Below are 22,523 nucleotides of genomic sequence, written 5' to 3' on the forward strand. Positions count from 1 at the left end.
GGGGGCTGTGCTCCCGGGTTCTTCTACTAACCTGACGCCGGGAGGTAGGAGAAGCCGCAGAAAAAACGCGACACGTCTGCAGAGTGTAAACTTGACCCGATCATTTAACGGGGAGGGGCATTACAAAGGAAGAGCGGACAGATCTAGGTTACGGGATCACGCAGTCCAAACGCACTCGCACCAGAAAGTGGGGAGCGCACTGACATGCCCGCGGCGTGCTTGGGCTGGAGCGGGGAGCGCCCAGGGGGGCGGCCCGCCACCGAAGGCTGCGGCTCGGCGGCGCTGCCTCCTCGCTGCGGGCCCCCGAGAGCCCCGGCACTTTGCGAACTGTGAACCCGCGGCCAGCCGGCCCTGCGGGCCCCAGCTTTTTCAGGCTGTTCTGAAGCCAGCGGGACTGAGATGGTGTCCGCTGGGCGCCCCGGGACGGCTTCCTGAGGAATCCGCCCCAACAGCCCCTCGTCCCATACAGGTACTAAGTGGGCGGCCCAGAAGTTTCGAGCTCCAGGATCCCGAAGCACACCGAAGTACGCCGCAGGACCAAACAAATGTTTGAGGAGCGAATGCCGAAAGCGCGAGGAGGCGGAGCTAGCTCTGGTCACCATCTCGCGACGACTTAGTGACGTCGCACAGCAAGCGCGTGTTCTACTCTTTCACCTTCAGTCAGCCTTAGTATACGGGCCTACCCCTTTAAGCGAATGATGGACAGTTATTTCAGCCTATCAACTTCCTCGTCAACATCCAATCAGATTTAAACTTCTCTCAGCAGCCCTAGGAGTTGGAAGAAGAGGTCCAAAAAGGGAGCGCTTTCTCTCTCGCGAGAGCGCTGTAAGCTGGCCTTTCAGAAAAAACACTGGAACAGATCGCCCGACTTCCCAAATAGTGGGTTAAAGGATGGAGTCACAAACCAATGAAAGGAATGAGGAGGTGGGATCACTGCTTTTACCGCGCTAGAAGTACCGTTACAGGGCAGACTTTTTGTCCAATCAACACCTCCAGACTTTGGGTCAGGTGACCCTAGAGTGCGAGGGGCGGAGCTACAGCCTGGCGCGAGGAACCGTTAAGATGGACAACGAATATAACCAATGAAATACACCGACTAGGGCGTTGGGAACCCAATAACATTGGTTGGGCGGGCGCCTTTCCGGAGCGCGGGGAGATGTAAAGACAGACAAATCATTTTCCCAATGAGACTGTAGAAGAGAGGAGCTAATTGACCAATGAGGACTGTGGGGCGGGAGCCTTCGCCGCGGCGGAGTCCAAGATGGCGGCGTGCGGTTCCGCTGTGTGAAACGAGCGCGGGGCGGCGGGTTAATCATCTCCGCGGAGACGACCTCCGACGACCCGCAACAATGAAGGGAAAAGAGCGCTCCCCAGTCAAGCCCAAACGCTCCCGTGGTGGTGAGGACTCGACTTCCCGCGGGGAGCGGAGCAAGAAGTTAGGGGGCTCTGGTGGCAGCAATGGGAGTAGCAGCGGAAAGACCGACAGCGGCGGCGGTTCGCGGCGCAGCCTTCATCTGGACAAGTCCAGCAGCCGAGGTGGCAGCCGCGAGTATGACACTGGTGGGGGCAGCTCCAGTAGCCGCTTGCATAGTTACAGCTCCCCAAGCACCAAAAATTCCTCGGGCGGGGGCGAGTCGCGCAGCAGCTCCCGGGGTGGAGGCGGGGAGTCACGTTCCTCTGGGGCCGCCTCCTCAGCTCCTGGTGGCGGGGACGGCGGGGAATACAAGACACTGAAGATAAGCGAGTTGGGGTCCCAGCTGAGTGACGAAGCGGTGGAGGACGGATTGTTTCACGAGTTCAAACGCTTCGGTGATGTAAGTGTCAAAATCAGTCATCTCTCGGGTTCCGGCAGCGGGGATGAGCGAGTAGCCTTTGTGAACTTCCGGCGGCCAGAGGACGCGCGGGCGGCCAAGCATGCCAGAGGCCGCCTAGTGCTCTATGACCGGCCGCTGAAGATAGAAGCAGTGTATGTGAGCCGGCGCCGCAGCCGCTCCCCTTTAGACAAAGATACTTATCCTCCGTCTGCCAGCGTGGTCGGGGCTTCTGTAGGTGGTCACCGGCACCCCCCTGGAGGAGGTGGAGGCCAGAGATCGCTTTCCCCTGGTGGCGCAGCCCTGGGATACAGAGACTACCGGTTGCAGCAGTTGGCCCTTGGCCGCCTGCCCCCTCCACCTCCGCCACCATTGCCCCGTGAGCTGGAGAGAGAGCGAGACTACCCGTTTTATGAAAGAGTGCGCCCAGCTTACAGTCTTGAGCCAAGGGTGGGAGCTGGAGCAGGTGCTGCTCCTTTCAGAGAAGTGGATGAGATCTCACCCGAGGATGATCAGCGAGCTAACCGGACGCTTTTCTTGGGCAACCTAGACATCACTGTGACAGAGAGTGATCTAAGAAGGGCTTTTGACCGCTTTGGAGTCATCACAGAAGTAGACATCAAGAGGCCGTCTCGGGGCCAGACCAGTACCTATGGTTTTCTCAAGTTTGAGAACCTAGACATGTCTCACCGGGCCAAACTAGCAATGTCTGGCAAAATTATAATTCGGAATCCTATCAAAATTGGTTATGGGAAAGCTACACCCACCACCCGCCTCTGGGTGGGTGGTCTGGGACCTTGGGTGCCTCTTGCTGCCTTGGCTCGAGAGTTTGACCGATTTGGCACCATCCGCACCATAGACTACCGCAAAGGTGATAGTTGGGCGTATATCCAGTACGAAAGCCTAGATGCAGCTCATGCTGCCTGGACCCACATGCGTGGCTTCCCACTTGGGGGCCCAGATCGACGCCTTAGAGTAGACTTTGCAGACACAGAGCATCGATACCAGCAGCAATATCTGCAGCCTCTGCCTTTGACTCATTATGAATTGGTGACGGATGCTTTTGGACATCGGGCACCTGACCCTTTGAGGGGTGCTCGGGATAGGACACCACCCTTGCTATACAGAGATCGTGATAGAGACCTTTATCCTGATTCTGATTGGGTGCCACCCCCGCCCCCAGTCCGCGAACGCAGCACTCGGACTGCAGCTACTGCTGTGCCTGCCTATGAGCCACTGGATAGCCTGGATCGCAGGCGAGATGGCTGGTCCTTGGACCGGGACAGAGGTGATCGAGATCTGCCCAGCAGCAGAGACCAGCCTAGGAAGCGAAGGCCACCTGAGGAGAGTGGGGGCCGGCACCTGGAGAGGTCCCCTGAGAGTGACCGTCCCCGAAAGCGTCACTGTGCTCCTTCTCCCGACCGCAGTCCAGAATTGAGCAGTAGCCGGGATCGCTACAACAGTGACAATGATCGATCTTCCCGTCTTCTTCTCTTGGAAAGGCCCTCTCCAGTCAGAGACAGACGAGGTAGTTTGGAGAAGAGCCAGGGTGACAAGCGGGACCGTAAAAACTCTGCATCAGCTGAACGGGATAGGAAGCACCGGACAGCTGCTCCCACCGAGGGAAAAAGCCCTCTGAAAAAAGAAGACCGGTCTGATGGGAGTGCACCCAGCACCAGCACTGCTTCCTCGAAGTTGAAGTCCCCTTCCCAGAAACAGGATGGTGGGACAGCCCCTGCAGCCGCAGCCTCTCCCAAACTCTGTTTGGCCTGGCAGGGCATGCTTCTGTTGAAGAACAGCAACTTTCCTTCCAACATGCATCTGTTGCAGGGTGACCTCCAGGTGGCTAGCAGTCTTCTTGTGGAGGGCTCAACTGGAGGCAAAGTAGCCCAGCTCAAGATCACTCAGCGTCTTCGTTTGGACCAGCCCAAGTTGGATGAAGTAACTCGACGCATCAAAGTGGCAGGGCCCAATGGTTATGCCATTCTTCTGGCTGTGCCTGGAAATTCTGACAGCAGGTCCTCCTCTTCCTCAGCCACATCAGACACTGCCACCTCTACTCAGAGGCCACTTAGGAACCTTGTGTCCTATTTAAAGCAAAAGCAGGCCGCTGGGGTGATAAGCCTCCCTGTGGGGGGCAATAAAGACAAGGAAAACACCGGAGTCCTTCACGCTTTTCCACCCTGTGAGTTCTCCCAGCAGTTCCTGGATTCCCCTGCCAAGGCACTGGCCAAATCTGAAGAAGATTACCTGGTCATGATCATTGTCCGTGGTGCGTCCTAAAGTCCATGTGTAACTTGTATTTACTACTTTGACATGGTTCCTATTTTGTGATGTATAATGGGATACAGCATCAGATGAAATTTTCTTTTGAATTAGTTGTTTAGTTGTAGCTTTTCTCTTTTTTATATTTTTATAAACCTTTAAAATAGAAGTCAGGACAGTTTAGCTATTATTTTAAGCGAAAGGGATGCCCTGAAGGTAGCAAGCAGATGGGTTTACTTTAATTAGGAGTTCCCACTCTTAGGAGTAACTTTTTTTCCTCTTTTTCTTCATTTTCTTTTTTTTTTTCTTTTTTAACCTTGAGCTTAAAAAAAAATCCTCAGAGTTACAAGCCCAAAATTTTGAAAAGTTGGGATTTGGAGAAGAGCCCACTTGACTATATAAAGATGATAATATATACCTAAAAATGGCTTGAATTGGTATTTAGGTTAATAGTTCCTATACCAGAAGTGTTGTTTGTATGGCTGAAATTTGATCAGGAATCTTCAAAGTACAAACTGGTAAATTGTATAGCAATGTAATTATTTTAATCAGGTATTTGAGTATTTCTCTTAAAATACACGGTTCATTCCCCAAGTGTCTGCTCTAACACATTTTTATCATTAGTTAAGTTCTGTATCCCGTATATGCACTTTTGGTTTGTAGCTGTAACTGTTCAGTAAAAATTGAGGAGTAGGTTACAAACCATATATGTCTTATGCTAGTATGCAAGAAGTGGGTAGGTGTTTTTAAAATCAGAATTCTTTGGTTAGTTATTGGTGTGTGGTGGTGTTTTTACTGACTTTCAGAGAGGTATAGCAGGTACAGTTCTAATTTAATTGTGCGTATTTCAAAACTTAAGTGTTTTTCATCAAAGATGAGTTTTTGTTTTTGTATCCATGCAAATTTCTGATTTCAATAATAGAAAGAAGAGTTGTCTGCAGGCTCATAAGTCAGCTTTTGTTTTAGTGGGCATTAATTAGCCATATCTGGATCACAGAAATTTTTTAAGTCATCGTGAAATGCCTTTGACACGCTCTTTTTAAATTTTGCCTGTATTTTTATTTTCATTTATAAGCAGTAGCGATGGCATTACATTATTGAAAATGTTTTGAATGTCTTTTTCACTGGTGTCCAACCACAGAGAACTGAAATGTCAGTGTAGGAAAACCCCTTTTTATTGTTGTATTTCCCAGACACCTGGAATTAATACAAAATAATTTAATCCAACCAAATAATTTAACCCAACCTCACAGTTTGGTTTTTTTTATTCCAAAGCTGAAGGTTATAGTGATTTCTGGTTCTTAACAAGGGCTTTTGCTGCATAACAGTAATGGATGATTTTCTTTTTTTTGTCTTGTTTCTTTATCCCTGTCCTCACCCCTAGTTTCTCAGGTCATTAGTAAGTATGTTTTCCCCCTTGATTTAAATGCTGAGGACTTTAGGTAAGGCCCTTGATATTTAATTATGATTAGAAACTCTAGGACCTTTTGGATCATGGTCATGTTTCTATTCTGTGAAAGTGACTTATAGAAAGCCTGGCAGAACCCAACTGTTTTCTTTCTGTTATCAAAGCTGGTAGTTTTGAAATAGCACCAATAATAACCCAGGGAAATGTCATGTAATTTGTTTATTTTCCGTTATGACAGGTGTCTAATGCATGTCAGCATGAAATCCTCATCACTGCTGTGTCATCCTTTTTGGTTTTCACTATGCATTTATAAACTTTCTTTTTAAGTGTGGAGGTTTTTCTAGGGTTTTTGTTGTTTTTAAACTGGAAAAACTAGCCATTGTGATAGAAGGAAGGTACTAGGCTGTGAGCACAAAGGTCCTTGGTGTGCTTGTAGGGAAAATACCTGAGATCCTACAAGTTAAGACCTGGTGCTTTTTGCTTTTAAAAACCTGTACTTGCCACACTAATATGGAGGAGACACTGTTCTGAAAGTAACGTGAGTTTGCAGTCTGCGTACGTGGGGTCAAAGTACAGTTTGGTTAGATACATTTTTCCAGTTTAAATACTCTCACTAACCATTAACTTTTGAATATCTTTTGATAAGAAAGCTGGACAAATGATTTTGCTCTTTTAGAGAGTGAAGTCCACGACATATAATTTTACTCTAATCTAAAGTGTGGGGGTTTTTTTCCCCTTTTTCTTTTTTTTCTTTCTTTCCCCTTTTTTTTCCTCTTTTTTTTTTTTTTTTTTTTTTTTTTTTTAGTTGATGTGACAACCAACCGAAGAGTACTGTGGTTTTTGCTCCATGTTTGTTTGAATCTTTATCTGACATGGTGGTTTTTGTTAGGTCTGGGCAATTTGTGCTTCAGTTTTTTGAAACAATGGCTTGATACCATTTCTAAATGTATGTATTAGAAATAACTAATTATGTTTAGTTTGGTGCTTACTTACAGAGTGCCATCGTCCAGATGAATCTCTTAATTTGTGTTGCCCATTCCGCTGCGTAGGTTCCTAATATTGTTAAACTATTTAAGCCTTCAGAATAGAATGAAAAGCAAGAGTCTAAAGCTATCTGGTTCTAATTCTCGTTAGCCAGAATTTCATAATCTCAATATTGGATGTTCTTTATAACAACCACTTGTTTCTTTTACTTTAAAAAAAAAAAATTACTCGTTTGGTTGATTTTTCTGGAACTCAGCTCAAATGAATGCAAAGAAAATTTCTTCAGTATATTATATAATGACATATTAAGTATTACTGGTGAAAAACATCAAGCTAATTAAGACTTGAGATCCACAACTCCAAAGTTTATGGAAAATTAAGCAAGCATTCAGCTCCTGGCCAATTTTTTACTGTTATTTTGTTAGTTGTAACTGGGATTCCTATTAAGCGTTTTCCACACAAAAATTTAAATTCCTGGTTTTACATGTGTGTCTACATTGACTGTGTAGATAGAGTTTTCCCTTTAAGGATTACGTCTTAAAATGTCCATCCTCTGGCCGGTATAAGCTTTTGTTACATTTTGAAGGTCACATACTCTGGCCCTTAACTCAGATCACTTGAGGTACAGTAAGAAAAATAAGGTGTGTGTTTGTTGCTTTCAGAGTCAAACACTGTTTGGATTTATTTTGAAATGTTATGAGCAGGTTTTCACTGGCCATATTTGTTTTGTTTTTTAAAATTTGAAATCCACTTTTTTTAGACCGTGAAATTGCTCATTATGCAAATTCAGCTTGAACTGCAATTTGGGTCCATACAGGGACCATTCACCGAAACCTCTGTGGTGATAGAATTAGGATCTCCTCTTGAGAAGAGGGCCTTAATGACCTTTTTATGTGAAAAGTTTGGGAGAGAACTTCTGGATGTTTTTTTCTGTTTCTGCCACAGTGTTTGGTTTTGAGATAGCAGTTAGGTATGAGGACAAGAAGAGAAGTGGGGTGGAGTTGGCCCCATTAGCAGTCTGCTTCTAGTGATGTCCCTAAAGGGAGACAATGATTTCAGGTAACCACAGTGAACTGTCTAGCTGAGTAAAAAGTTTTATACGTGTGGTTTAAACAGAGTTGAAAAGTAAAAGTCCTAAAGCGTTCTTTGGGTGTTTAGCAATTGTCTGTACGAGTGTTTTCTTAAAATAACAGCGGCTGTCTTTGGTAACCCAGATGAAGGTGGATTTTTAAATGGCTTTGTATCTTGACCCCTTTCTATAGCAACAGAATAGTTCTGTATTGTTCCATATAAATTACAGAACGAAAACAGAGGGGGTAAAAGTTTGACTCCACCTTTTTTTTAGTTTCATTTTTTAAGTTCTACTTAGAATATATTGATCATAAATTGATTGTAAACTTCCTGTCTTTCTGAATTTGTTTGATATGTTTTACTCAGTTACATGAGTACAAGGGGTATTTTCAGTCCTGTAATCTTCGCTCAGTGGCAGTCCTTAAAAAAGTCCACCCTGTTGTTCTACTTGTTATTTGTCTATTCATACGGTAAACTCATTCAAGGTATGTGCCAGTGGGTATTATTGGTGCTTTTTGAAGTCAAGCTGGATTATCCAAGGAAGGTCTTGTTAATGTTATGTTCATCTATAATGGCATAGGGGAAATATATATATTTTTAATATTGTAAACATTTGTACTGAATAACCTTTTTTTCCCCCCCCGCAAGCAAAACTGGTGAACTGCGGATTGAAGATATGGAATTCAAAGCTCTAATGGACCTTTTTGAAGAGAAGTTATGGCTTATGTGGAGTTTACATGGGCCTCTTGATGGAAGAAAGCTAATCTGTTTAGTATTTGTGCATTTTACTAAAATGGCAGCTTAAAGTTGTGTATCTGCTATTGTGATGCCAATGCCGGTGTTTTAAGTGGAAAAAAAATGACCTCTTGCTTTGTGCTGTGTACACAAGATTTCTGGAAAAGTAAAGAAAAACCCTTTTTATGGCTCACACAGCTTAAAAGTAGCTGTCACTCAAACGTGCGCTCACAGTTGAGCTGCTTTTGTTTTATTCTAAATAAATTGTTTCTTTTGAGGAAAATGTTTTTCTGCCTGGAAGTGAATTGACGGCAAACCTTTGACCCCTTTGTTTGCAGCTGAGGGGGTTCTTGCTGCTGCTCAGATCTTGTATGTCTTGAGCAAGAAGCAGGGAGACCATCATTTTGACTATCACGGTGTGTCAATTCTGAAGGATCACTAGTGTTACTGTGACCCCCTTTGTTTGCAGCGAAGGGGATCATTTGCTTCTCGGTCCTCAACTTGATGAGGAAATGGTGCTGTTTGCTGGCACGCAAGAAGCCGGGGCAAGCACCGTAAGCCTCACCACAGTGCACGAGTCGGGGGCTTTGCTGGTTTGAAGAGCCGGAGTTGCTGAAATTTAAGTTTTGATTTATTTTGTTCACCCATCACGTTTGGCCTTAGTTTCATTTTTAATTTGAAGAAAAGTTTGAGATTGCTTTATCTTGCACTTAACATTTGCACCAAATTGCCAAAAGAAGGAGAAATGCTCCGTTTGCTTTTTAAATGTTAATGATGATGTTAATAAAGCCTTTCCTGACACATTGGAGAAGCTCCTCCGTCTCCAGGGGCTTCTTCCCAGAGTTATGCAGTGATGGGTTTAGTGCTGAATGGATGAAGAGTTCCTGAGAGCTAGCGTTTGTAATTAGAACCGTTACTCGGTATCTGTGCCTTATTTGACCTGTGGTTCCACATGCCTTGGATGTGCATGCACCGTGACGGTTTCGTAGGTACGAACGCACACTCAGGCCCAGTCACTTCGGTTGGTAGTACAGAGTGTGAGGAAAAAATGGAGGCGTCCTTAAGGAGGAAAAAGTGTTTGCCTTTAGTTCCTGCGTTATCCTGTACAGGGGCTCCTGAGCTTTGGAAGCTGTTCCCAGTACAGGAGAACAACTCCCCTGTTTGCAGCAGGAGACTTCGGTGCACAGTGACAACGCTGGAGTTCAAGAGGAAGCCAGCAGTGCTGCACCGTGGGCTTCAGACGCCATTGTCGTTTGCCAGTTTTAAACTTAACTAGTTGCAGACGAAGACCACCTTGAAATGCAGGCTTGTTGGGCTTGTTTTGAATTTTAACCTCGGATGGAAGAGCCCTAGTGCTGTCTGTCTCCATGCGGGATGATGCTTACTTAGGCAACAGGTGATTATCAACAAAGGATGCCACGGTTATACTCTGCAAGGTGGTGTTCCAGTGGCAAACAGCTGTGTAAACTCTTGTAAACAGGTAAGAGGGTTTTTAGAGGTCAAAAATGCATTTGATGAATAGGGTGAGGGCTTTGGCTGGTTGGGGTATTGTTTCTCTGATTGCAAGTCTTTAGGCACTCTGCTGCCTTTACTAGCTCTCTCCCCTCACCCAAGTGTGTTGTGTTTGCAAAATCCCAGGGGGAGCTTTTGTGCTACTTGGTGTGTGTGTGTGTGTGTGTGTGTGTGTGTGTGTGTGTATTTTTTTCTTAATTTGCATTTGAAAAATTTTTTTCATGTGGGAGCCAAAATAGTAAAATCCTGGTTATGGATTTGGGATGGGATTTACAGCCTTGATGTCCTTTAAAGTTTTGATGTTTTCTATTAACCACGGCCTTCACCCTTTGTGGTGATTTCATGGTACTGGGAGAACTTAACTGCTATAAAATGTTGCCATTACAAACACTGATTCTAAACCTCCAGGTCAGCATAGAGGGAGAGAGAGAGAGAGAGCGAGTGCGTGCGCGAGAGAGAAGAAAAGTACCATCAGACTGGAATGATAGATATTTTAGCCAAAATGGTTAGTTTTTTCCTTGTCTTCCAATGAGATTAAATTATAAAAATAACTACAGTTTGTGGGAAGTGACTAGGCAATGTTATGAGAAATCCAGCTTTTGTCTGCTCTTCCCATTTTCATTGTCCATTTAGTCCTACCAGCCTTTCGAGCCCTTCCAATCTCTCACGCCCCCAACATTAATCAAGTGTCAGGCTTTGGCAACTTAACACGAGCACGACTTTTTTAATGTATAATACAACTAGGTTTCCTTTATTTTAAGTGGTGTTGAAATTTTGAATAGGATTTTGCTCTTCATGAAATTCTTGTTTTCTCTTTCCAAAGGGGAAAAGTGAGGTACAGTGGGTGTTTGTTTTTGTTTTTCAGTTTCTCAGTGTGTCATTTACAACATTTGCTTATGAGTTGGCTGTCATCTAAAGCTTTGCTAAATAGTCCCACCTATATTTCTTCAGATGTTTTATACCTGTCGAAAATGTCAATTTCCAGTGTATTTTCTTCCTCTGGCTAGTCCATACTGAAAGCCCATTAAGTAGTTTTTCCAACTAGCAAACAAGTATTTTAAGTCACTGTAATGGTTTAAGGAAGATTATGTTAATACTCTTTCTGCATGTTTGGTTATCTTTCTAAGGTCTTGGGTTTCATCTCAAGAACAAGAAGATATGTTACAAATAGAACATTTGTTTATTTGTATATGAGATCATATCATGCAAAATGGGAAGGTACACAGCATGACAGTCTTTTGAAACTACGCATGAAATCATTTTGTTTCTAGCTGCACCGTGAACGAAAAATTAATTGGGCTGAGTGTTAGATCTAGAGTTCTGGTTTTATAAATTGAGACCTGCCCTTTTGAGTTATTTGTGTGCTTTTGCAGTGTCTTCCATATGGTCTAAATTTAGGATTCTACTGTAAAGGAAATAATTCCAGTAACACCTCTGAATTGACTTGTGCTCATTTTGAAAAGCCTGGCTGTATTAAAATTGAAAATAGGGAGTACTGTGACTTTAGTAATAACAACTTAGGTTTTATAAAGTGCCACTTCTGTAGCTTAAGTCACATTATTGTTTACAGGCTGTTTATCTGAGGTGGTAAATTTAATGCTTATGGCTCGTGGCAGCATCTAGTTTTCTTTTTCCAATAGGATATCTGATTATGGCTTATCTGACCACTACCTCCATCTCCCTCCCATTCCAGTTTCCTCTCCTTAAGCAATTCGTTGTATAACAGAATTCCTCCAAACCTCAGACAAGATTGTCCTTAGCAGCCAAGAAAAGATTTTGACCTTGAGGTCAAATTACTTAACATGCTTCTTCTACTCAAACGCTTAGAATTAAGCATTCAAGTAGAGTTTCTGTATAATCATTTGAATGCTGACCGCATATTAACAAGTAAAGTGCTGAGCATATAGATGAAAGTATCAAATAGTCTCTACCTGTGTTAGCAGCTTATACTGTAATTACAATATAAAAACAAGTAAATGGTGAAATATCAGGGGAGAAGTTCACAGTTTAAGACAATTACAGAAGAGCTGTCACAGGCCAGTATTTGATTAATTGCCAATGGATTTTTATAGGAGATAAGGGTGTATGGATGAGCACATGAACAGGTTACTTGAAGCTGCGATCGTGAAGAAAAACTTTACAAAATAATTTTGTTAGTTGGAGAAGGATGTGGCATGGTGAGGGAGGTAGGGCTTGAGATGTCAGGCAGACAAGCATGAATACTGTAACAGCTGGTTGATCACTGGAAAAGTTGAGCAGGCTGAAGCCTGGGCAACTTGTAAAATGGTTGGAACAACAGAAATAGGGAATCCTGAAGCGCAAGGCAGTTTGAGCAAGGTGGGAAGTGAGGACGCATAATCAGGTTGAGGCATGTTGACAGAAAGTGACGGTACTAATAATAGCAGTCATTTGTTAAATACCCACTTTAAGCCAAACATTCTGCCAGGTCCTGTGCACACATTGTCTCCTGTAAGTCTCACCACAGACCATACTCTGACAGCTAGTGGTTGATGGAGCCAGGGTTCTAGCCAGGCCTTGGTCCCAGCTAGGGTTCTTGGTCGCCGTCTTGCCATACCTGCCTTGCTACTTTTTTCTGGAGGCTGGGATGGGTAAAGCTGCAAACTTGAGAAGATGTCTGGGCGGGTTTCAAACTGTAGAGTGTATCAACATTTGTGGTTCTTGGGAAACATGCAGGCCCTTGGCTCCAACTCCAGGCACTCTGGGATTTGTTCGGGCTGGCACGGCCCCGGAGTCTTTGTTCCTCTACAGGCTTCCCAGGTAATTCTGATGTAGTCCGTGGTCGTTGGCCACGTGTTGAGCATCACTGGCCCCCAGAGAGTAGAGTGCTGACGTATAAACTTGGAGTAATGTCGTATATAAGGCATGGGAAGGGGAGACGGTGTGGAAAAGAATCCCAGCTGAAAGAGCCAGAATAATGTCCTTTCTGTCTCTGAGGCTGAAAGAAGGAATTTGCAGAAGATAAATTCAAAGCTGTTACAGAGACAAGCAGAGTGAAACTGCAAATGCCATGGAATTTATCACTGAAAATTGTCACTTAAGTCACAGTTTTATAGTCCTGTAATTATTTCTCCAAGGAATTCAATCCAGCTTAGTATGTAATTTTGCCTCATAACAGTCTGTGAGAAGGGCCACTGTTGAGTTTATGAAATGCTAAAGGGATACCAGAAAAGTTTTGTGAGTTGGTTGTTGGATACAGAGCCAGGAACTGATTGGGATATTCTTGAGTTTTCAGATGTTAATCTAAAAATAACGTGACTGTAGTCTGTCTGAAATTAAAATCGAAAGTGACTCTACGATATGAATATATACGTGCATGTACATGTGCAAGTTGCTTTCCATGAATGAACCACACCTGTATCTGCTACCTCCTAACTAGGTTACTAACAGGATTGAGACAGAATGGAATTATAGATAAAGTTGAGTGTATCTTTGATTTCTAAATGGTTGGAAGATTTCCTATTTTGCATTATCTAAACTGGGTTTGTCTTCAGTTAGTATGGCTAATTCTTCAAATATTTAGGTATCTGTTCTGTACCAGGAGTTATTGTAGATCTTGGGAGTATATTGGTAAAGAAAACAAATTTTTCTCATGGAGCTGACATTCTGATGGAAGAAGGGAGATAGTGAAGTGTAAGTCAGGGCCAGTTGCCAAGGACAAATGCTGAATGTAGTAGAAAGCCATTGAAAGTTTCAAGGAAGCAGAGTGATGTGACTTGATCAAGATTTGACTACCAGTCTCAGGAAAGTAACACAACTATCCTTCACCTAGTCCCAAAATCTAGAATAATGCCTGGTATGTATACATACAATAGGTACCCAAGTATTTGAAGAATTAATTCGCTACGCCAATTGAAGACAAACATATAAGTAATTCAAAATAGGAAATCTTTCAACTATTTACAAGTCCAAGATATTTCCTCCAAAGATACATTAGCATTTCAGATTCACTTTAAGACTGAAACTGTCCTTGCTCAGAGATTCAGCAGTGTTCTTTTATTTAAATAAGCATAGTAGAGATTTATTTCTTCTCAGGCTCATAATTGCTGGCCACCCTGAGATTTGAGGGCAGTCTTCTTCCTAGTCCATCCTTATTTTCTCAACGTGTCTTTTTTTATTCTTTCTGCTATTGTCAGGAGAGTTTCCACTGTGGTCATGTATAGTTTCTGGTATAACACCCTGACTATGCTTTCTATATTTCATAACTTGCAAGCTTTCTAGTGGTATCAATCCAGACTTCCATGCTAAATAGCGATTTAGTGGGTCTTCTTGTGGAATGGCTGTCACCCTGTGCAAACCAGGTATAAATGTGTATTCAGGTTTTAAGTGCTGAATTGGTATATGACCTTTCTCAGGTGACCGACAATTCTTTTCTCAAAAGAAGGACTTAATGAAAAAGTTGAGTGCATAAGCACGTTATTACATGTATGTCCAGAGTAGAACTATCATTACAGGAAAAATTAACACTCTCAGGTGCTATGTACATACATATTTTTAGTTACATATTTTAATGCATATTGGGGAAATTGGTGTTCCGTAAAATTTGTATGTTAGCATATAGAAATTGACTGTCAGTAGTTTTACCTTGCTTCCAGGATAGGCATCTAGTTTGTGTATATTCTTTATATCAGAAATACTTCGGTAAACAAAGACTCCTTGACTGGAATTTTTCTGCATTCTACAGCAGAGGTTTCAAACCTGGCTGTACATTAGTATCATCTAAGGAACTTCTTGATACTAATAACCTGGAAATTCCTCTCTCAGATTCATTTACATTGATCTAGGTGGAGTGGGATTCTGCCAAGGTCCCGGTATTATATTTTTGTTTTAAGTGCCCCAAATGATTCTAATGTGTAGCCAGGGTTAAGATCTGTTGCTCTAGAGACAGGTCATAAGCATACGTACAAACACGTACAATGAACCTCTTAAGCACTGTTTGAAAATCAAAACCCAAAACTTTCAGAGTGTAGCCTTACTATTGATAGTGTGGACCTCGGACCAGCAGCCGTTAGCATCACCTGGAAACTTGTTAGAAGTATAAAGAATTACAGGGTCTCACCCTGACCCATTGCATGGGATGAGAACCCTAGGTAATTCGTATGTACTTTAAAGTTCAAGAAAAGCTGCTTAAGATGTAGATACATACATATTCTCTGTAATAAAAATGGATGTTTAGAATCTTATACCTCATACATAAGATTTTCAGATTTCACTAGTCAGTGACATTCACTTTAAAGCATTTAGAAAATATTTCCAACAAGTAGGAACAAAGAGTTCTTAGGTAGTGAGCTTCTGGTGACAGAAAATTACCAGAGGTTTCTGTCACCTAGATGGGGAGGGGTTGCTATTGCCTGTCTCGGTTGGCTCTTGCTTATTTTGTTACGCTTATGTGTTTTTTTCTTCCTTCCTGTTCCGTTCTAGTCCACTCTTCATTGTGAGATATTTTTTCATTGTGTTATTTTTTACAGATAATGGTGAGGATACTTGAGACACTGTTTGCTGATAGGTGCCCCACACGTTAGAATATTTGGTAGAAGTAGGTTTAGATCTTTCTAGGGGAATGGATATGGACAGGATTGAGAGTAAATTCTGATTGCCTTTGTTTTTTTAATTGTAGTGTGATAGTAACTTCATAAATTGGTTGTCCTCACATAGCAACAAGAATCAAGCTCTAATTCATATTAATCACGGTGATAAATAACACAATAAATATTAAGATTCATATATTACAGGGAATGGCCTGGTATGAATGTTCAGAGAATACTCTAAATTGCAATATATCAATTTTGATACAGGAATGATTTTTAATGTGTAGATTTTTATGATAGAAGATTCTAAAAAAACATTCACCAAGACACCTTTTCTTCTGTTGGTGCTCCTTAAGTTTAGAAGTGTCTGAAGCTCTAATAAATAATGTTTTTAAACATATATGGTATTGGATCAGCCTCCTCTGCTTTTTTTAATAGCCAAGTTTAAAGGAGGGAGCATTTCTAAGTACAATAATTGGTTAAACGTCTTTTTTTCCTCCTGGGTTTCTTTTTAGGAACTACTGACAATCAAAAACCTATAGCCGACTTTGGGATACGGCTTTATTATTCAGCAACTAAAAGATGAGTTCTAATTGGCAGACTTCTGGCACTGGCACTTGTCCTCCTGTTTCTATAGAAACTGGGTTGGAAGTCAGAGCTGCACAAAGGGAAAGGGTAAGTTTCTTTCAAACTCCATATTTATAAACCCATATCTTATTAACTGGCATGGTGTCAGTTTCCACATAAAGACCTACATCAGTGAACTAGAACTCAAACATGAGCTACTAATTTTCACTTGAGTGGAAACTGACATCAGGTCATTAAATATAGTAGGAGGGTTTAAATATGGATTTATTTTTCTGGTGACTCTGACTTCACATTTCTTGAAACAGTGAACTCAGTCTGATAATTCTCACTTTCACTTGTTTCTAATTTGGGGGTTATAAAGCTGATTTTTATCCTCTTAGATCTTATTCTATTGTACCTTTCTGGTAAGTGAAAATTTTGGAATATAATGTACAGAGGACGTTTTAAAAGTCTGCATGAATTACAAGTCTCTTCTTTTGAGCTAAGTCTGGTTTTTTCCGTTATAAAACAAGTACAGTACTATTGACCAGTTTTTTAGTTTCTCTCCTCTCTTTGCCAAGCAGGATGAGGTCGTCTGTTGGGCACATACATTTGTTCTCATCCAGGCAGACATCCATTATTTGTAGACCCTAAGACACCTGCCAGTTGGTGAGTCATCTTACTGCTATGGCTTCAGAGGGCTGTGCTACACAGCTGGGGCATTTAGGCTTGAAATTGTGTAATCAAGTGTGATACACTCCGATCTACAGGTTGGTGTTTGTAGATAATGTATACTAAACTCGGACTAGCTTTGAGATATTGGAAAGAAGGCAGTATTGGCTCTTGCCCTTTAAAACGTATCTATCTCATTTCCTTGGTCCTGACATATTTCTCTTAAGGGGTAGACTTCTCTTCCCTGCTAAAACAGCAACGATGTTGGTTGACACGTAGCAAAGAGTGGGACCTCTTGGCTTGATTTCAGCTCAAATCGTCAGTTCTGTGAAAATTGTAGAAGTGAAAGCTGGAAGTCTTCTCTCACTTCCAAGTCCCTGGTCGGTTCATGGCCGAGAGTAGATTCTCATGAAAAATGTACGCCTCCCTTCTTTACTAATGTGTATCGTGTTTCTGTTTGCTCGCTGGGGCTTGAATGAGGTAAAAATAGAATTGAATTTGTGATTTTGGGGGGACGGGGAGAGGGCGGCTAGGAAAAAAACTTCAGGTTTTAGCTGTGTGCTATCAACCATATAAACATCCAGATGTGTTCTTTACCCCTTAGTAAAGGTGGCCAACTCATCCTGGTTTTAAAACTGAAAGTCCCGTGACCCAGGAACCTCCCTCATTTCCAGCCAAACCCAGACAGTTGGTTACCCTGTCTTAGTTTATTCTCTGTATCCCTAAAAAGGCCTCACTAACTTACTATTCATCATTATTATGTATAGAGGAGATTTCACAATATATTAGCTTCTGTTGGAATGTTGCCATGGATTAGGTTCTTTTTTTTTTCTTTAAGAAATGGTTGTCATTTGCCTCAGTGATCCCAGGTAATGGCAGCTTACCTCTCAGAAATAAAACATGAATTTTAACTGATTTATTTAGAAGTTGATTCCAACCACTTTTGTTATTTTGCATTTGTGTATATGTTAATATCTTAGGCATAAATCTGAGACAATTGGGTAGATATTTGTGAGAAATAACTAGGCAGATATGTAGACAAAGCCTCCTACCAGTTGGTTTTGGCATAAGAGAAACACACTTAAGGTTTTTAGAAAGTTTTGGGCTTTGGTTTTATATTGAAGATTTCAGACAAACCGTTGTCCATGTTTTGTATTATGTCTTGCTTAAAAATAACTAAAATATTAATACATGGTGTGTTTTTTTTCTCATGGAAATAGTTGATTTTACAACTGGACAAGTTCATTAAGTAAACTAATTTTTGTAAACATAGCGTCCTATATATTAATATACCTAGATTATTTGAAAAATATCGCAAAATTATCATTTTGGTCCATTTAAGTTTAGTTGTAGCTTTTATTAAATTTTAACCTCCAGAGAATCCCTTTTTTTTTTTTTAATGTTTATTTTTTGAGAGAGAGAGAGACAGCATGAACAGGGGAGGGGGGGGGGGCACAGAATCCCAAGCAGCCTTATGTGGGGCCCAAACCCAGAAACTGTGAGCTCAGGACCTGAGCAGAAGTTGGACACCCAACCGACTAAGCCACCCAGACACCCCTAATGTTTGTTTATTTTTGAGAGAGAGAAACAGAGAATGGGTGGAGAATGGTGAGGGAATCCGAAGCAGGCTCCAGGCTCTGAGCTGACAGCACAGAGTCCAACGCGGGGCTTGAACTCACGAACTGTGAGATCATGACCTGAGCCGAAGTCGGATGCTTAACTGACTGAACCACCCAGGTGCCCCATAACCTCCAGAGGATCCTTAAAGAAGGAAAGCCAGGGACCATGATCTCATCAACACTGGTAATTAGGTTTCAGAGTTGGCCTGTGAAGGACTATGTAACTTTAGGCAAATAACTTGGTCTTAATTTTCTTTTTAAATTTTTTTTAATGTTTATTTATATTTGAGAGAGACAGAGACAGAATGCAAGTGGGTTAGGGGCAGAGAGAGAGGGAGACACAGAATCTGAAGCAGGCTCCAGGCTCCGAGCTGTCAGCACAGAGCCCGATGTGGGGCTTGAACTCACAAACTGTGAGATCATGACCTGAGCTGAAGTCGGGTGCTTAACCACCTGAGCCACCCAAGTAGGCGCCCCTACTTGGTCTTAATTTGCTTTTTGTTCCTTCAGTATAAAATAGGAATAATAATACCTACCCAACTTCCTTAAAGGCTTGACTCGATGATAATGAGGTATTAGGTAGGAGAGAACTTTAAAAAGTTAAAGGTACCGTGACTAGAGTTTTAGTATTAGAAATCGTCCTTAGTGATGAACATATGTAGAAAATTCCTTCTTTTACAATGTTAGCATGGCATTTCTTAAGAGTAAGAGCTGCAAGAGGTGGTATCTTAACAGTTTTAAACCAATATGTAGCTGAGAGGAAAGTACACTGAACTTTTATGTTCAAGTTGTCATAGCTCTACTAAATAAAAAAATCTATATATATGTCAAGGCTTACAATTTATGAACATGGCGACTAATATTTTAGTATCGAGAAACTACAGGTGGCCTATACTCAGGCATTACCTTCTTTGCTTAAGATTCGGTGAATATTAGAAGACCTAAAAATGTTAATTATCATAACAACTACATTTTTACTGCACCGTAGCAAATTGTCTTTTGTGGCTTTAATTTGTTCTGGTTCTTAGGTACTTTGCATTCTCCTTTCCATTTCAGTCGAGGTATGATAACATTTTATGCCGATTTGAGTTAGAACAAATTTATTATAAGAGAACTGCTTTCAGTTAAATTAACTTCATGATCTTGTGTACTGCTAAGAAGTCAGGGTGATCTAAAGAGGAAAGTGTAGGGTTTCTGGTCAGTCTGTGTTTGAATTGTGACTCCAGTGTTTACTGGGTGCTTAATTTGACTTTAAGCCTTACTGATTGGTAAGATGGGCATCCTAGTATCTGCTTCTAAAGGTGGTGAAGATTAAATATGATAATATATAAAATGTGCCTCACCCAGTAAGTAGTATACATTGGATGTTGAAATAAAGTTGTTCACCACCCTACCACTCCACACACACAGCTGTGTATCCTAATTTAATATTTGTTTCCTCTTTGTCTCCTAGGGATCTCTTGAGGGGGAAGGGGAAAGAAGACCAGTGAACTGTTTTTGCTTTTCTTGAAACTCTGGGATAGTAGTATTTCTAGGTTACGGATTCTTAAGAGACGTGGTGACATTTTAGAATATTGTCCAAGAAAAGTAATAAATGAATAGGAACATCATAAGTTAGTTGTTAAAACAAGGACTACATTAATTATAGCTGTCTTTAACGTCTTGTATCCTAGGAAATCAGACTTTTTAATCCACACCACCCAGGTTTAAATTTTTTTTTCTTAACGTTTTTACTTATTATTGAGAGACAGAGCATGAGCATGGGAGGGGCAGAGAGAGGGGCAGATAGAGAATCCAAAGCAGCTTCCAGGCTTTGAGCTCAGCGTAGAGCCCGACGCGGGGCTGGAACTCACAAACCGCGAGATCATGACCCGAGCCAAAGTCGGACGCTTTACTGACTGAGCCACCTAGGCACCCCTGCACACCACCCAGGTTTGAGCAGGGTGAAGAGTTGCTCTGTTGCATAAGATTCATAAAGTTTGTTCAAGTCGGTATTCAACTTGGAATTCTTCAGTTGGTTCTACTTAAAATGTACAGTCTGCTTTCATAGGAGGAAGGAATCTCATTGTCCTAAGTAAAGTCTCTTTTGAGAAAATTATTGCTTACAAGGAAAGGGGGATGGATGAGAGTGGTGCCTAATAAATCACTGATTTATTTAGCTTCTGTTTGGATGTAGAAAGAAGAAAGGAAATTTGCGGCTACTGTGTATGAGGGTTATTTTGCTTAGTACAGGTGTATTTTCATTTAGGCCTTAGAGTGTATCTGTGAGGTGGGTTAGTGCTGTTAACCTCATGTATGGAGGATAAAAGTGGCACCCAGGTTGATAACCTTCATGAGGTCATATGGCAGCAGGCAACAAGAGTGGGAATTTATTAACTGTTTTTGCTGTTTGTGTGTGTAAGCGGGGTGGTGTTTGTTTTTTTCATACTGTCTTATGTCTAAATAGAAAGATAATGTTAGACATTTATGTCTAAATGTAAAACCTAGGGGCGTCTGGGTGGCTCAGTCGGTTGAGCGTCCGACTTCGGCTCAGGTCATGATCTCACGGTCTGTGAGTTCGAGCCCTGCGTCAGGCTCTGTGCTGACAGCTCGGAGCCTGGAGCCTGCTTCAGATTCTGTGTCTTGCTCTTTCTCTGTCCCTCCCTTGCTCATGCTCTCTTTCTCTCTCTCTGTCGCAAAAATAAATAAAAACATTAAAAAGATAAATAAAATAAATTTAAAAAAATAAATATAAAACCTAGGTTTTTAAAAAAATTTTTTTTAAGTTTATTCATTTATTTTGAGAGAGAGAGACAGAGCAAGGGGAGGGGCAGAGAGAGAGAGGGAGAAAGAGAATCCCAAGCAGACATGGGGCACGAACCGTGAGCTCATGACTTGAGCTGAAGGGATGCTTCACCGACCAAGCCACCCAGGTGCTCCTAAAACCTAGGTTTTAAATAGGACTAACTACTGTTTTTAAGATAACTGAGATTTGAACCCAGATTAATTTGGTTCCAAAGTTTATGCTGGGCATACAAAGATCAGTAGAACACCATCCAACTTGTTGATCTTGCAGATTTAATGGTGGAGCGACATGTAAGCTCATGTAGTACTCTGTTAAAAGGTAGATGGGGGGACACCTGGGTGGCTCAGTCAATTAAGTGTGTGACTTCAGCTCAGGTCATCATCTCACGGTTCTTGGGTTCCAGCCCTGCGTCGGGCTCTGCGCTGACAATGTGGAGCTCCCTCTGTCCCTGCTCTTCCTCTGCTTGTGCGGGCTCACACGCGCTCTCTCTCTCTCTCTCTCTCTCTCTCTCTCAAAAAAAAAAAAAAAAAGTTGGGATTCAGACCAGAGAATGACTTCCTGCTAGGGGAGGTCTCTGGAGGAGGTGGCCTTTGAGTGAGTCAGGTTGAGAAGGGTGAGACTATGCAAAGCTTGCACAGAAGCCTACACAGGGAGTTGAGAGGGTATGGTATTTTAGAGTCAAAGCCAGGGTTTCAGTTTAGTCTTTTTCTCTATAGTGATGCAGTTGTTTAAAATGATTATTAATATGAAATAATATTTTAAAGCAGAGGTGAATGGAAGTTTAGAATAATAATTTTTAATTAATTTTAATTATTTTGTTTAATTTTAATTATTATTTTTAATAACAATAGTTTTCAAGAGTGTTCTGAAAGAGATTATAAGGGAGCTTAGTGTTACAGAGAACTCGAGGATTTTTTGTTTCCTCTTAAAATCACCCAAATAATGAGGGGCTCTCTATTCACATGTATTGCTTAGTCTGAATAATGTTATTACCTAGGTAACATATTTATTCCATATTTAAGAAACATCTTTTAGTTTAAGTCTATCTTCCAGTAAAAGCTACCTATTCAACCATTATATAAAACTTGTAGTTCTGAAGACACATCTAGATCATTTACCTTGAATATTTTAGATAGTTAGATGTAGTGAAAGGTAATATTGTTTGGAAAGGCAGGAATGCTATTCAAATTATTTTGACATAAAGGAGGTTTTTAGCAATTCTGTTTTTTATTACATAGCAATATACATTCATCACAGAAAATTTAGGAAACATAATGAAAACAAAGATTACTTCTAGTCAATAAGGAGAAATAAACTTTTGGGGGGGGTTATACAATTCTAATCACTAAATGAAGTTTTAATATTCATTCAGATTTCAGAGTCATAGTCAACCAGTAGCTACATTTAATACTTTAAAAAAAATTTTTTTTTTAATGTTTATTTATTTTTGAGACAGAGAGAGAGCATGAACAGGGGAGGGTCAGAGAGAGAGGGAGGCACAGAATCTGAAACCGGCTCCAGGCTCTGAGCTGTCAGCACAGAGCCCGA

General features: G+C 41.6%; 1 protein-coding gene across 1 annotated transcript in view; it reads left to right on the forward strand.

Moving 5' to 3' along the window:
• The first annotated feature begins 784 nt into the window (after nucleotides 1-784).
• RBM15 (RNA binding motif protein 15) overlaps nucleotides 785-22,523 on the forward strand; it is a 33,262-nt gene continuing 11,523 nt past the window's right edge. The window contains exons 1-4 of the mRNA XM_042953333.1: nucleotides 785-4,083; nucleotides 8,188-9,754; nucleotides 15,848-16,007; nucleotides 16,484-16,568. Coding sequence (XP_042809267.1) covers nucleotides 1,218-4,083; nucleotides 8,188-8,234 — 2,913 coding nt within the window. The 5' untranslated portion in view covers nucleotides 785-1,217 and the 3' untranslated portion in view covers nucleotides 8,235-9,754; nucleotides 15,848-16,007; nucleotides 16,484-16,568. The remainder of the gene's footprint in view (nucleotides 4,084-8,187; nucleotides 9,755-15,847; nucleotides 16,008-16,483; nucleotides 16,569-22,523) is intronic.

This window comes from Panthera leo, chromosome C1 (genome assembly GCF_018350215.1).
Source record: "Panthera leo isolate Ple1 chromosome C1, P.leo_Ple1_pat1.1, whole genome shotgun sequence".
Lineage (NCBI taxonomy): Eukaryota > Metazoa > Chordata > Mammalia > Carnivora > Felidae > Panthera > Panthera leo.